This window comes from Notamacropus eugenii, chromosome X (genome assembly GCF_028372415.1).
Source record: "Notamacropus eugenii isolate mMacEug1 chromosome X, mMacEug1.pri_v2, whole genome shotgun sequence".
NCBI classification, from domain to species: Eukaryota; Metazoa; Chordata; class Mammalia; order Diprotodontia; family Macropodidae; genus Notamacropus; species Notamacropus eugenii.
The window spans coordinates 102,336,368-102,350,383 of record NC_092879.1 but is presented as its reverse complement, the minus strand read 5'-3'; the positions used below and the strand labels follow the sequence as shown (position 1 = coordinate 102,350,383).

The window sequence follows — 14,016 nt, the reverse complement described above, 5'->3', positions numbered from 1 at the left end:
CCTTCAAGACTTTTTGTGCCTGTGTAGCCACCTGTCCTCTGTCCCCTCTGTCTCTCGGATTGGCCCCTCCGGCTGCCCACGGTTTCGTCCTCTTTTCCCACCAGTTCCACGGTGGGGGGGACTCACCTTGTGCCCTCCCTTCAGCTTCTACCTCCATTAAATTATAAGCCTCTTGAGCGTTGGAATTGTGTTTTTATTTGTATTTTAGGTACCCCTCGAAGCGATCGCAGTGCCTGGCACTGGCACGCAGTGCGTGCTAACACGTTTCTTGACCGACTCATTGGCTAAGGTCCCACCCCGCACTTGGTACTTCGGAAGGGCACTCTTGGCGGGCCTGAGCAAAGGCCAGGTGGCGGAGTGGGCGCTTTATCCCCGTTTTCAATCCAGTTGTCCCAGGCTGCCCAATCTGCCCCCCCCCCCTCCCCTTCTCACCTGTCCAGGATCCCAAGACCCAGCCCGGAAGCCCGGGTCGAAGGAAGGGGAAGACCGGAGGGGTGCATCTGGGCACCCCCGCACCCCCCATCCCCGGCCCGCTCAACTTTGCTTCCCCTCCAGTCCCGTGGCCGAGTTGGGGAGGGATCCGTGCAACCGAGCCTGAGGGAGGAGGCAACGGAGGGCTCAGGGAGACCCACGAGGGGGAGGAGCAGGGCCGGCGGTGGGCGGGCCCCGGAAGCTCTGCCGAGGGGGAGCGCCGCCCCACTCATCGGGCCCCGGGCGCGGCGTCCAGCGCTCTGGGCAGGCCCGGAGGAGGGATGGACTGATGGACGGAGGAGGGCCGAGAAGGCGGCCAGGGGGCGGAGCCAGCGCCAGGGGGCGGGCCCAGGGGCGGACTCGGTCGGGGCACTGCGCAGTGACTCCGCAGCGGATCCGGAGCCGGAGCCCGAAGCCGAGCCGGGAGCTCCGCGGCGCCGATCCCTCGCCCGGTCCTCCTTTCCTCCTTGCCCCCCCGGCCCAGGCCCGGCTGCCGGCCCCCCGCCGCCCCCCCGGCCTCCGTCCCCCCCTCCCCGGGCCCGCAGCCCCCGTGCGCGCCCGCGGCCCCCGGCGGCCCCCTCCCCCTGGGCCGGCCCCAGCGCCAGCGCCGGGCCCTGGGGGGGGAGGACAGCGAGGAGGAGGAGGCCGAGGCGGCTGCCTCTGGGGGCTGTGGCGCGGGGCCCCCATGGACGAGTCGGGGGGCGGCGCGGGGGGGGCCGCCGGGGAGAGCCCCAGCCGCGCCGTGGAATACCTCCTGGAGCTGAACAACATCATCGAGGGCCAGCAGCAGCTGCTGGAGACGCAGCGGAGGCGCATCGAGGAGCTGGAGGGCCAAGTGGACCGCCTGAGCCGGGAGAACCGAGACCTGCGCGCCGGCGCGGCGGCCGCGGCCGGAGCGGGGCCGCTGCAGGCCCGGGAGAGCCCCTACCAGAACCTGCGGGACACCCAGCGCCTGCACCTGCGTCGCGAGCCTCGCCTGGGCCCCCCGCCCCGGGCCCCGCCGCCCTCCGCGGCCAAGGCGCCCTACGCGGCCCGGGGCGAGCCCCAGAGGGACGGGCCGTTCGGGGGCGCCCCCTGCCACCTGCACCACGAGCGCGCGGGCCGGGACTGCCCCGGCGGGCGCCACCGCCCCTGCGAGGAGCCCTCTCCGTACCCGGGAGCGGGGGGCGGCGGGGCCCGGGGGGAGCAGCCTCCCCCGCCGCCGCAGCCCCCCCAGGCGCCGCAGCCGCAGCCCCCCCAGGCGCCGCAGCCCCCCCAGGCGCAGCCGCCGCCGCAGCCGCCGCCGCAGCAGCAGCCCCCGCAACCGCCCCGGGGCCAGATGAGCCGCGGGGCCTCCAGGAGCTCCAGTCCGGGGGCGGGCGGGGGCCACAGCACCAGCGGAAGCACGAGCCCGGCCACGACGCTTCGGAGAAAGTAAGGCAGGCCGGCGGAGTCGGGGCTGGGTGCGGGGCTCCCGTGCGGGGCTGGGGGGTGCGGGGGACAGGGCTGTGCCTGCGCGCACGTGGGAGCTGGCCCCGATTCAGCCCGGGACCCGAGGATCACACAGGCATGCGGGGAGGCCGATGGATTGGGGGCCTTGCTCCTCTGGTGGCCTTGGCCCCTAGGCACTGATCCCCGAAGCCTCCTCCCCCCTCCTTTTGCCCAGCCCCGTTTGGCTGGAGTCAGGAAACCTGCTGCTTACTCCCTTGGTGCCTTTGGGCAAGTTACTTTCCCTTTCCGAGCCTCAGTTTCCATGTCTGGAAGATGAGGGGATTGGATGTCATGCCTCTGAGGTCCCTTTCGGTTCTCGATCTAAGCGTCTGTGACCCTAAGAGGGAGGCTGAGCCCTCAGCTCTGAGCCCCATGGCCCTCTTCCTGCCCCCAGCCCCGGAGGAGGGGCTGCAGAGGATCGGAAACTGCCCACCCTCACCCACTCCTCTCCGGAGCCCATGTCTCCCTTCTGCTAAGAGATTAGGAGACACTCTGGGTCGATTTGCAAATTTCCTCCTTTGCTGGGAGTAGGGGAGATGGCTTCTGGGGATGGGCAGCCCTGGCTATGGTCCCTCTAGGGCCTTCTCCATCTGGCCTGGCAGCAGCCAAAGATAGTATGTGTTTGGGGCCTCTCGACCTCAACTTTCTGTCTTTGCTCTGTGTGTCTCTGGTTGTATTGGTCTGTCTATCTGATACTGAGTGCAAGGAAGGTTATGGCAGCTGAGCTCACATGGGTTCTTAGAGGTCACTGCCCAAGACAGGTATGTCTTGGTGGAAAAGCAGGGGATGTGTTAATGTGCTGACGGGAGAGTAAAAATAAGAAAGGCTGGGGGTGGGGGGCTTTTCTGGAGCTTCCCACACAAGCTGGTGCCCTAGCTCCCTCAGCTCTGGCTCTTAGGGGCTCTTTGAGCTTGGGTCAGCTTCTTGGTTTGCCCTGCCAGTCAGGCTGGGGAGGGGGACCCTAAACCCTGGAGGGCTTCCTTGGTCTTCTCCCAGTCTGCCTTGCCTGACTTCCCTCTTTCTCCCCAGAGCAGGGCTGGGGGTCAGGAAGCCTTGTGTCTTGGGGAAATCTACCTGCCATTTCAACGCTAGCCCAAGAGGCTTGGGTGGCAGCTCTGGGGTTTACGGGACAATAGGGTCCCCAGTCCTATCAAGGAAAAGGAAGGGAATAGTTCCACTGTCCTCCGCACTGGTCAAGCCCTTGCTTGAGGACTGCATCCAATATCGAGAGGAAGCCACCTTTTTTTGCTTTTGCATTTTCTAGGTTTTATTAAAAATGCATGTTGATTTTGACTGTACATTGTGCCCACAGTCCCCTCTCTTAGAAAGGAAAAACAAAGACACCTGGTCTGACAGAGTGTGGAACAGTCAGAGGGCTGTTGTGAGCCCTCCTGTCTTTTTCTTCTTTCCTGTTGTCGATTATTGTATAGCCCTGTGCAATTCCGATTGGGGTTCCTGGGTATGTTAGCCATAGAAATGCTGGTTACACAGTGATGATGGTGACGATGGGATCTCTTCGTGGTTGCTCAGTTCATACAAGTCTTCCCAACCTTGCTCAGAATTTCTCATATCATTGTTTCTTGTTGGCGCAACATTGGATTACCTTCACAGGCTTCACACTTTTGTCTGGCCATTCCCCGGTGATCACAGAAAGGGCTAGTATGAATACTTGGATCCATCTCGGGCCTCTCTTTCTGGCTTTGGCCTCCTTGGGATAAATGCCTGGCAGTGACATTGCTAGAAGAGGGGAGAACAGCTTAGCCACTTTCCCAGGGAGGCCACAGTTTGAGAAACCACCTCTTTGGAAGTTGTGGAGTGAGCTGGGAACACTTGGCCAGAGAAGAGAGGGCAAGCCAGGGGTGCAGGGGCTGGGGAGGCAGGCAGCCATTCCCTCTGGGGCCTGTTCAATGTCATCCTCATCAACGTCATCTTTGGTCTAAGACCCCTCTAAATCCCTGTGATCCTCAGATTTGGCACTGGAGTTAAACCTGGACACACAGACCACCTATGGAAAAGAGAGGTGTAGTTAGCCTACTATGGGCTGGTCCTGCTGACCTGTCTCTGAGAAACTGGCTCAGAATTAAGAGTAGGGAGGGTTTGGGCAATGAGTCTGCTGAAGACAGAATGCCTCAAGAAAGCATTGCAAACAGACTTCTTTTTCCCTCTGGAGCACTGAGCTGAGGGCTGTTGGACCAAGTCACTAGGGAGCTTGTAATGCAGGAGGTGCTGTAACATAGTAGGTTCAATGTTCATTGAACAACTGACAGACCGAACCATTGGCTCAGTGGCAGAAGCAGTGTTTAAGCCCAAGACCTTCAATGCCACTTTTTAGAGGGGAGCTAGCTAAGAATGAGTGCCCACTGGAAGTGTTTGAGCAAAAGCTCTTGGAGAGGTACAAGTTCGGGCATAGAGGAGGATGAGAAAGGCAGAGAAAGCAGAAGTGACCTTGGACTAGCCCTTTTCCTTCTTTGCTCCTTTGTTTCCCCATCTGTAAAATGGGGGGAGGAGTTCGACCAGATGAAGGCTCCTCCGGTCTCTGCTATGGGGGGGGGGAGCCTGGGGTGATGCTCCATCAGGCCACTCCCCCTTTGTCTTGCTCAGTGACAGTCTCATGGCCATTTGATAAGGACCTCAGAGGCTGTTGCAACCACTCTCCCACTGGGTGTAAACCAGAGGACTCACAGATGAAGAGCTGGAATGCCACTGCTGTGCCCACCTTGGACCCCTTGAGTGGCCAGGGGAGTGGGCATCAAGCAGGTCCGTGGGGAGAGGGCTAAGCTGGCCTGCTCCCCTGCTCTCTCTTCCTCCAGTACATATTGGTCTTGGACTCTGGATCCTTGACAGAAGGAGCCATAGTCATGTCGCCAGCACCAAGTGTGGGGTTTGCCAGGAGAGGCTGGAAACTGCTTAGATGGGGAGTGGGGGGCCCCCAGTGGTTCCTGGGAATCTAAGCCAAGATTAGGACTATTTTAGGCTGAGACACACAGGACATTGGAGTTGGAAGAGACCTTGTAGATCCTGCTCATTGGAGTGAAAAGCAAGTTGAGGCCCATCAGGGGATTTAGCATTGAAGGATGTCACCTTAGCAAATATTCCATCACTTCGACACCTTTATTTGACAGATGGTGAAGACAGAGCCCCAAGAGGGGGAGCGCCGTTGCCAAGGTGGCCGAGTGAGTGGGGCTTAGAGAATGGGAACTTCTCATTCCCCTTTCTGTCCTGGTTTCAGGGGAGTGAATGGGATCTGTCTCCCTTCCCCCGGTTGGGCCACTTCACGTGGTAACCCACTGCTGGGCCTCCCAGGTGCACGTGGGCAGCCTGCGGGCCTGTCGCACTATTCCTGTTACATAATTTTCCTCAGTGGCAGGCAAGTCTGTTCCCTCCGGAAAGGAAGCCAAGGAAAGGAAGCTGGTGTGCAGGCGGCGAGTCGGGAGGTTCCAGGAAGGAGGCGGTTTGCGCCTCAGTGGGGGCCAGGGAGAGAGATGGGGAAGGGCTGGCCCTGGACCAAGACAGAGACAGAACTCAGAGCCTTCCACGTGTCTCAGGTCGTTGCTTGAAATTCTAAATTAGGTGGGGCTGGCGGCCAGTGGAGGAGAAGCGCCTGGCTTCCCAGCTGGGGATGGGGACCCCCCCTCCCGCCCACCACCGCAGTGGGAAGGCTGCTGGACTCCCAGTAGAGATACAGCCTGGACTCCAGCCTCCGTGCTGCCCCCTAGTGGCAGCATCTTGGGAAAGTCGCCTACCATGTCAGACCATCCCTGCCACTGGGCTGGGGGAGCTCTGAGCAATAGTTGGGATAAAGCCCAAGGGGGCACCACAGAGCACTTACCTTGGAGGCAAGAAGAGCAGGGTTCAAATTCAACTTCAGACACTTGCTGGATCTGTCACCCTGGGAAAGTCACTTCACCTCTGGCTGCCTCAGTTTCCTTAACTGTAAAATGGGGATGATGGTGGCACCTCCCTCCCAGGGGTGTTGTGAGGACCAAATGAGATAGTGCCTGGCACATAGAAAGTGTTATCTAGGTACTTATCCCCTTCCCTTCCCATATCTGCACTGTCTGGTACCCAGTATACATGGTGAGCCCCCAGGAATAGGGGTGCTGAACACCCTAAGGAGGGTGAAAGTGGCTTCAAACCCAGCCCAAACAGAAGCATAGCAGAGCCAGTTAAGTGGCCAGGATTTGTAGTGACAATGAAGGGCCTTGTCCCAGTTTACCCAAATTCAGCTCAAGTCCTGCAGTCTGTCTGGAGTTGAGGTTCTCTGAGTGTACTTCCCTTCCTGCTGAGGATTCTGCTTTGGGCTCCATCTGCCCCCCAACGCCCAGGCCAGTGATCCTTGTGCTGGCTCTGCTCAGTTTGCAGATCTGGGTCCCAGTGAGTCCTGGTCTTTGCCTTGGGCATGGGCGGGGGTGGGTGTAGGTGGGCTTCCTTTCGGGAGAGAAGAATTAGACACATGTGGTGGGGTGGAGGGTGGGCCCTGGGGTAAAGGGAGTTAGAAGTGAGGGTGGTTTCCTGCTTGAAGGATGATGCCCAGGCCTCCTTTGGGCCTCCTTGTCCAGCCATCAGCCTTTCTGCTCACTGGTGGCTGTCTTTCTCCATTCTTCTACTTGTCATTGACTCTGCAAGTGTGGGGTTGGGGCAGCTGCTGTGTGTACCCTGTGTGTACCCCTTTCCCCTCCACAGCTACTGGAAGCTGTGTAGCCCCCAGCTCCTCTCCTTGGCAGCACCAGCCAATATGCCTTCTGGTGAATGCCAGCTGAGCAGGGGGTCTTCCTTCTCAGACATTCGAGGATCTCAGGTCTTTTTCCCTTCCCAGGCCCCATTTCTTCCCTGGGACAATGAGAGACTTGGGTTCTGTGGTCTCAAAGCTTTTCTCTTGCCTAGCCATTCTGGGTTTGTTTTTTTCATTGCCAACTTTTGGTTGGTATCTCTTCTTTTTGCCTCCCCTCCATCTCTCAATATAACCTTCCCCTGCCTATCGGAGAGCTGGCCCTTATAAGAAAGAATAAAAACGGTCCAAGGAAACCAAGCCCCATATTGTCCGTAGCTTCTCGTAGTCCCTCGTGTCTTCACAGAGATGCTTTCACCTCCCTCTTCATCAGCAGCACAAACTGTTTCACTGTGAGGTTTGCTTGGGGGTTTCAGTCTTTTCATTCCCAGAATGGATCCCTGAAAGTCCCTTCTAGCTCAGGAAGGCAATGATCTTTGTTTGAGAGGGAGAGGTGGACAGAAAGGTCAGTCAGAGGGATAGAACTGCAGAGTGCAAACTGAAAAGCACCCAAGTCCCTGACATGTGGGCATCTAGCTTCACTGGTGGGACAGCCATTCTGAGAGGGCTGAAATCTGCCTCTCTGGATACGTTGAGAGCCAATGTCTAGGGCTGGGCTCCCAGGGAGAGGGCCAGGTCTCTACTCCCCCAATATAACCCTAATTCCTTGTCTACTTTTCTCCCCCCTTTCCCTGCCTCCCCAACTCCCTTTTGCAGGTCCGATGGGGAGAACTCCCGAACAGTCAGGTCAGTCCCTGTTTACTTTTGGATGGGAGGGAGAGTATGGGAAGGGGGGTGGGGTGGAGTGGAGTGAGGCATGGCTGGAAGGGACAGCGTGAGGTCTACATTTGGGAAGGATAGATTGGAGGGGAGAAACATCTGGTACTGGGGAGGGACAGAAGGAGATCCGGCGCCAGGGGAGACGGGGAGGGGTGAGGGTGAAGTATGGCACCAGGGGACATGTCAGGCATCTGGGAGGGACAGGGCAAGGCCTGGCCCCCCTAGGCATCCTTCCTGTGGACTCCGCCTGAAGGGCCCCAGACCTCTGGCTCTTCCTGACTTGTTTTATGACCTTGGACAAGTCTCTAGCCCATTGTGGACCTTGAGTTCCTCCAGCTATAAAGTGAGAGGGTGGGAAGCTGGACTGAGGTGGACCTTCAGGAATGTTTGGAGGGCACCAAGGTCACACTGGGAGAAGCCAGGCTGGGGGAAGGGGGGGAGTTGCTAAGGGGATGCAGGAGGGAGAGAATGCTTGTGTGGCAGGGTGGGGGGTATAAATATTGACCCTTCCTTGCAGAGTTCCCTTGGTAACAGAAACATGTTGTCAAGAGAAAGCCCAGCTTCCAGGGGCTGAGAAAGGCAGGGACTCCATTACGCCTTGGGGGGCTGTCCTCCCCTTCCCTGGCCTGCCCTCTTCTCTCAGGATGGTCCCAACCCCTTTCCCAATGCCAGTTTGGAAAAGGGGAGAAGCAGGGAAGAAAAGAAAGAGCCCTAAGGCTTACAGGCCTGGCAGGCTGGGTCAGGAGTCTCCCAGGCTACTTTCGGTGCAAATTGGCCCCCTTCCCAGCTCCCCCCTCCTCATCCAAGACCTCTTCCAGCTCTGACCTTCTCCACAATTCGGATTCCAAGCTAGGGAGAGGAGAAGAAGGCACAGCCAACTGTTTCCTCTCTCTGAATGTTCTCTCACATACCCTTACATTGACTGGCTTCTCCTTTGGGTGCTGGACCTTGGGGTGGAGCTGTGGGATCCTGGGCCTCAGTCTTCCTCCTCTGAAAGTCTGCCTTTTAGGTTTTTCAAGTGTGTCCCTGCTACAGGGGTCTGGCTGAATGACCCTGGGGTGGGGGCAGGGAGGGCAGAGGGGAGGGAGGTCAGGCAGTTTCCAAAATAACCTCTGAGGCCGCCTGCATTTCCCCCTCCCCTCCCCACCCATCCCTGGCTTCTCTGACGGCTGTAATTAGTAGCTCTGGCGATGAGTCAACCATGCAGCTGGAGGGAGGGAAGGAGGGAGGGAGGGAGGGAGAGAGAGAGAGAGAGAGAGAGAGAGAGAGAGAGAGAGAGAGAGAAATACCCAGAATAGCCCTGGCCCTGCTGGAGTCCCGTGGGGGTCAGGTGCCAGTGGATCGTTGTGAGGGGCTGTGTCTGGCCAGGTTCCTGGCCGAGCTGCTGTGGGAGTGGTATCTGGGGGTGTCTCATGTCTGCACAAGGCTCCAGGCCCAAAGAGAACCTAGAACCTCAGAATGATCTCCATGAAAGGAGGAAGAGAGTTAGTTGTAAAGCACTTTACCTTCATGCTGACTTCCGGCTTATGAGGAGGGGGGGTATTATCACCATATTGCAGATGACAAAAGTGAGGATCCAAGTTGATTTTCACCCAAAGAAAGGAAATGATGGGAACCCTGAGGGTAAGTGCTAGAGAAGGAGAGGAAATATAGGGTTGGTCTGACTACACCCAAATTTGAAGGTTTCAGAGGAAAGGTGAGTAGAATCCCATGGACTAAAATTCAAAGCAAGTTTGCCCAGGAGGGGCAGGAAGCTCTCCCGAAGGAAATTCTGAAGACCCAGGAGGCCAGAAGTCTAATGAAAAAAGAAAGAATACTTGCCTGAAGAAAGCAATATGGCTACACAGGGAGCTCTCCAGCCAAGTGAGATTTTAAAGAAACATGTACAGAAGATAGAGGCCAGGGCAGATAACAGAGGAGGATGGCTGTGTAAACACAGTATTTGGAAAGTCAAAGTTTAAATGCATTTGTCAACAAGCTTTTATTAAGCAAACCTACTGTGTGCCAGGCACTGGGCTAAGAACTGGGGATACAAAGAAGGGTACAATCAGGGATCTGAGGAGGGAAAATATACAAACAATACAACTGAAATATATCCAGGTTAAATTGGAGGGATGCTCCCTGGAGAAGGTGGGAATTTTAGCTGAGACTTGAAAGAAGCAAAGAGGAAGAGGGAGAGCCGTTCAGGCCTGGGGGCCAGCCAGGAAACGTGCCTGAGGACCAGCCAGGAGGCCAGCATCACTGGATCCCAGACTACAAGAGTGGAAGTAAGATAGAAGACCGGAAAAATCAGGAGCAGGGCACTGAGGCCTGCCAGGGAAGCCAAGGCTGACAAAAAGGCTGGGGCCAAGGTGAGAATGGAAGAGGTATGTGACTACTGCTTGGGATGGATGGGACCATGATTCCCAGACACCACAGACAAAGAGGAAGAATGACCTTTGACCTGGATGTGACAGGAGAGAAATGCAGTTGATGTCCTGGATAGGGAGGGAGAGGGTGCCAGGCCACCCCTAGTGAATGCAAGCCACCTGGTCCAGAGGAGAGATGGACATCTTCCCTCCTCCCTTGGAGCATGAGAGAACTGGCAGATGGGGCCGCAGAGCACTATGGAGGGGGATTCGAAAGAAAATGGGAGAAAATGAGAGAGTGCCCACAAGAATGCAGGATGGTAGTAGATGGAGTCCCGGTTTTCCAAAGAGGGAAGAGAACAGACTCTAGGCTGGGAAGTTTGCCTTTGATTCCTGGGGGAAGAAATCCCTGAAAGGATTATTAAGGAGAGGAGTGGTGATTTCAGGGAGTCCAAAAGCCTCCCTCCAGAGCAGGCCAGGCCTCTTTGGATGAGCTTGCTTTTCTAGGATGGGAGGTGGAGGTGCTATGGCACCAGGGTGCCTAGATTTCCACAGAACATTGGATCAAATCTCACGTCCCATTCTTGGGGACAAGATGGATCAGCTACGTGACAGACAGTACAAGGAGATGGGTTTGGAACCACTTCCATGGTCAGAAATCAAGTCACTGAGAACGCGTCAGCCTGAAGAAGGGGGTCTCTGGGAGAGCGCTCCAGGGATCTGCAGCTGGCCCCGAGTCGTGTACCATGGCTCTGCATCCGTGCCTTCCATAAGGGCCTACCTAGGGCCTGCTCATCAGATCGTCAGACAAGAAGTTGGGAGAAAGAATGAAGACACGGGATGGCAGAGCCAGAATCCAGAAGCATCTCGGCAGGCTAGCCCTTTTGAAACTTGCTAGGAATGAGTGGCAAATCTCAGTTTGATCATTGCTGATGTTTCTCTAGTGCTTTAAGTTTTGCTAATATCTCTTAACGACCCTGGGAGGGGTGTGCTCTTACTAGTCTTTTTTTTTATAGATGGGGAAACAGAGGCAGACAGCATTAGTGAAGTGACTTGCCCTGGATCCCACAGCTGGGAAGTACCTGAGGCCATTTGTGAACTCTGGTCTTCCTGCCTGATTCCAGGCCTACAGCTGCCTTCCCATAAACACTGACTTCACAGATCTGGGATGAGGCATCACTGGACAGCAATTGCTCTGAAAATGGTCTGGGGGAGGGGGAAGCTGCCCAACCGGCTCCTGGGGTCTTGGGCTTGGGGCGGGGGGCGGTGCTGGGGGACACAGCAACTTCCAGGACTGGGGGCATGGTGGCCACTCTCCTCCACCCATGCCAAACTTCAGGAAAATTGGAGATGAGTTGGGGTGTTTGGGGAGAGAAAGAAAGTTTGGAACAGACATTATGGGGAGTGTCCGATCAACCCAGCTGAGATGAGTGAACTTATGTATGGGCATGTGGCAAAGCTGAGAGGCTAAGAAGGGCCTAGGCTGGTCACCATGTGAGCTGGGCAGGGGGGAATGTGGATACATTTGGGGGGGTGAGGGGATGAGACTAAAGCTTTGAGTCAAGAGTAATGGAGCTTTCTGAAGAGGCCAGGCTGAGAGCTGAACTTTGAAGGCCAGCCTCCATCAGGAAGGAGGCCCTGAAGGTGACATGGGTGTGTCTGGGAGCTATGGGCAGCAAATGCTGGGCAGGGAGATTGGGGTGATTTGTGGAAGGAAGGTCGAGAACTGGAGACTTGGAACTTGGAGAGAGAAGTTGGGGCTGTGCTCATGACAGGTCTTGGGGAAGGACAATGAGAGGGAGCCCAGATGAGAGAACAGAGCAGAGGAGAAAAAGAGAGAAAGGAGAGGAAAAGAGTAAATAAGAGGGCAGCCATCCAGTGGGGATCTAGCCCAGTCAGGTCCAAAGGTTTCAGGCTCCTTCCCCCCTCCCTCAGGGCTACATGGTTGGGGAGCAGGTATGCCCCCCATATTCCTCAGCAGGGAATGAAGGCTTAGAAGAGGAAGAGGAATGGGGCTCTGTCTGGTACTCACCTTCCCCATTTGAAGGCTTTCCCTTCTGGGAGGGAAGGAATCACCAAATCCTACTTCTAGCTTGGAGATGTGTCATTTCCCGCCGCCAACACCCCGGCCCCCCCCCCCCCCCCCCCCCCCCCCCCCCCGCCCTAAAGGAAGGGTCTAGGGCTCCTGGGATTCTAGTGAACCTTGTATAGAAAAGGAAACTGAGACCCAGGGCCACTTAAATCTGGCTCACAGAGGAAGCACTGGGGGAAGGCAACTGGACTGACCTTGAACAAGGGAATGAGGGGCTGAGTGAGAGAGGGAGGGAAGGAGGCAGGGCAGAGCAGTTTCCAGTTCCCTTCTGGCTCACTGCCCTGCTCTGGGGCCTCAGCCCCGCCCAGCCTCGGTTTCAAGCGCCCTGATTCCTCCTTCCTGGCCCGGCCTCATCTGTCTTTGGGGCTGTAAGCCCCATGGAGCCCCCAAGAAGGGGCAGGTAAGTCAATACCTGGTTCCCTAGTTCTCCCCAAACCTGCCTTGGACCTTTCCAACTGGGAGACTTCTGGACCTGAGGAACAGATAAACGCTGAGTCTCAGTCTCCTTCTCTGTGAAATGGGAAAGGGGAGAATCACATGATTTCTAAGCTTCCATTTGGCTCCGCCGTTCTCTGACTGGAAGGTTGGATTGTCAAGGACAAAGGATGGGTTGGAATATCAGAGAGCAGGTCCTCCTCTGCCTGGGGCTCCCAAGAGCCTTTGGTGCTTTCTGGCTCCCACTGTTTCTCCCTAGTGTCTGTCTCTTCCCTCCATCACCCCGCCCCCCCTTCCCCCCCATACCTAACTATGTCTTTCCCCTTCTCCAGGTCTGTCTTTCCACCTTTCTCTGTCTGGGGATGGGCCTGGGGTTCGCTGGGTACTGGCCCTGTCCTTGCCTTTTTCCCCTGGGGTAGATAGCGGGGCAGGTTCAGGACAAAACCAGTGCTCCCAGGGAAGTTCTGACTTGGCCTTGCCTCCAGCTGGGCTGCCTGGGCTTGAGTCACAAATGGCCCCTTCTGGGAAGGGACCTTTGTACTGTCTAGATGGCCGCCTTCCCTCCATTGGAAGCCAAGAATAGGCCTTGTGCCCAGCCCCAATCTGAGCCCCAGCCAAGAACCCGAGACCTTCTGACCCTCCCCCGCCCTCCCCCATCTGTCAGTCTCTGCCTCCCACTCCCCCATTGTCTCTCACTTTGTTTCCTGCTTCTCTGTCACCCCCCCCCCCCCCCATCTCTTTGTCTCTTCCTTGTCTCCGTTTCTCTTGTCTGTGAGTTTCTGCTTCTCTTGTCTCCTCTTTCTTCCTTCACTCTGTGGTGACCCATGGCCCTGGTGTGGCAATAGAGGGCCCCCTGCTGCCTGGGCTCAGGTGATGCCAAGTCCGCGTGCCCTGTGTGTGTTCCTGGCCAGCCTGGGTGTTGTTGTCTCTTTGTGGTTTCAGTGCTGTCTTCCCTTCCTGACTTCCTGTTTTCTTTTTCCCTCCTCTCTTCCTCTTCTGTTCTCTTCCTTCTCCTTTTATCATTTCCCTCCCTTTCCTCCATTCTCTCTCCTCCCTCTCCCTCTCTCTCTTCTTCTCTCTGTCTCTCTCCCTCCTTCCTCTTGTCCGTCTCCCTCACCCTCTTTCTCTCTGTCCATCCCTTCCTCTTCTCTCTTTATCTCTCACTCTGCCCCTCTCTGTCCCTCTGTCTCCCCCTCCTTCCTGCTGCCTTCATCCTCTCACCATCTCCTTCATCCTTGCCCTGATCCGGCTCTCCTCCTCCCTCCTCCATCTGCCTTGGGGGCGGCTGTGTTTTGCTCGTCTCCCTGTCTCTCTCTATCCTGGCACTCATTGCCTCACTCTTCCCCTTTGCTCTCTTTCCTCTGCCTCTGTTTCCCTCCTGTCACCTCCACCTTACTTTCCTTTTCTCTGTGTCTCCCTGTCTCCGCCCCCTCTGTCTCTCCCCCATATTTCTCTGTCTTCTCTCAGGTCCACAGAGTCTCCCACCCTCCACCAGTATTGCTGTCCTGCCCGGGTGTTCCTCTCCATGCAGCCACTCCCCCCAGGCAGGCCGACTGAGAGCAGGTAAGAGTTAGTCCTGTCCCCTGCCTGCCGTGCTGCTCTCCAGGACCTTGCCAGGCACGCCCTACTTTGGGGAGGCTTCAGAGGAGTCC

The 14,016-nt window shown here is 56.9% G+C and overlaps 1 protein-coding gene across 5 annotated transcripts in view; it reads left to right on the top strand.

Annotated features, from left to right (window-relative positions):
- The first annotated feature begins 688 nt into the window (after window positions 1–688).
- The window catches only part of IQSEC2 (IQ motif and Sec7 domain ArfGEF 2), a 34,594-nt gene continuing 21,266 nt past the window's right edge, over window positions 689–14,016 (top strand). The window contains exons 1-3 of one of the 5 annotated variants that reach the window (XM_072627351.1): window positions 689–1,884; window positions 7,427–7,456; window positions 13,721–13,927. In XM_072627351.1, coding sequence (XP_072483452.1) covers window positions 761–1,884; window positions 7,427–7,456; window positions 13,721–13,927 — 1,361 coding nt within the window. In that variant the 5' untranslated portion in view covers window positions 689–760. Of the gene's footprint in view, window positions 1,885–7,426; window positions 7,457–12,028; window positions 12,330–13,720; window positions 13,928–14,016 lie in introns of those variants that run through there. The other 4 variants (XM_072627347.1, XM_072627349.1, XM_072627348.1 and 1 more) reach the window with 4 other exon arrangements.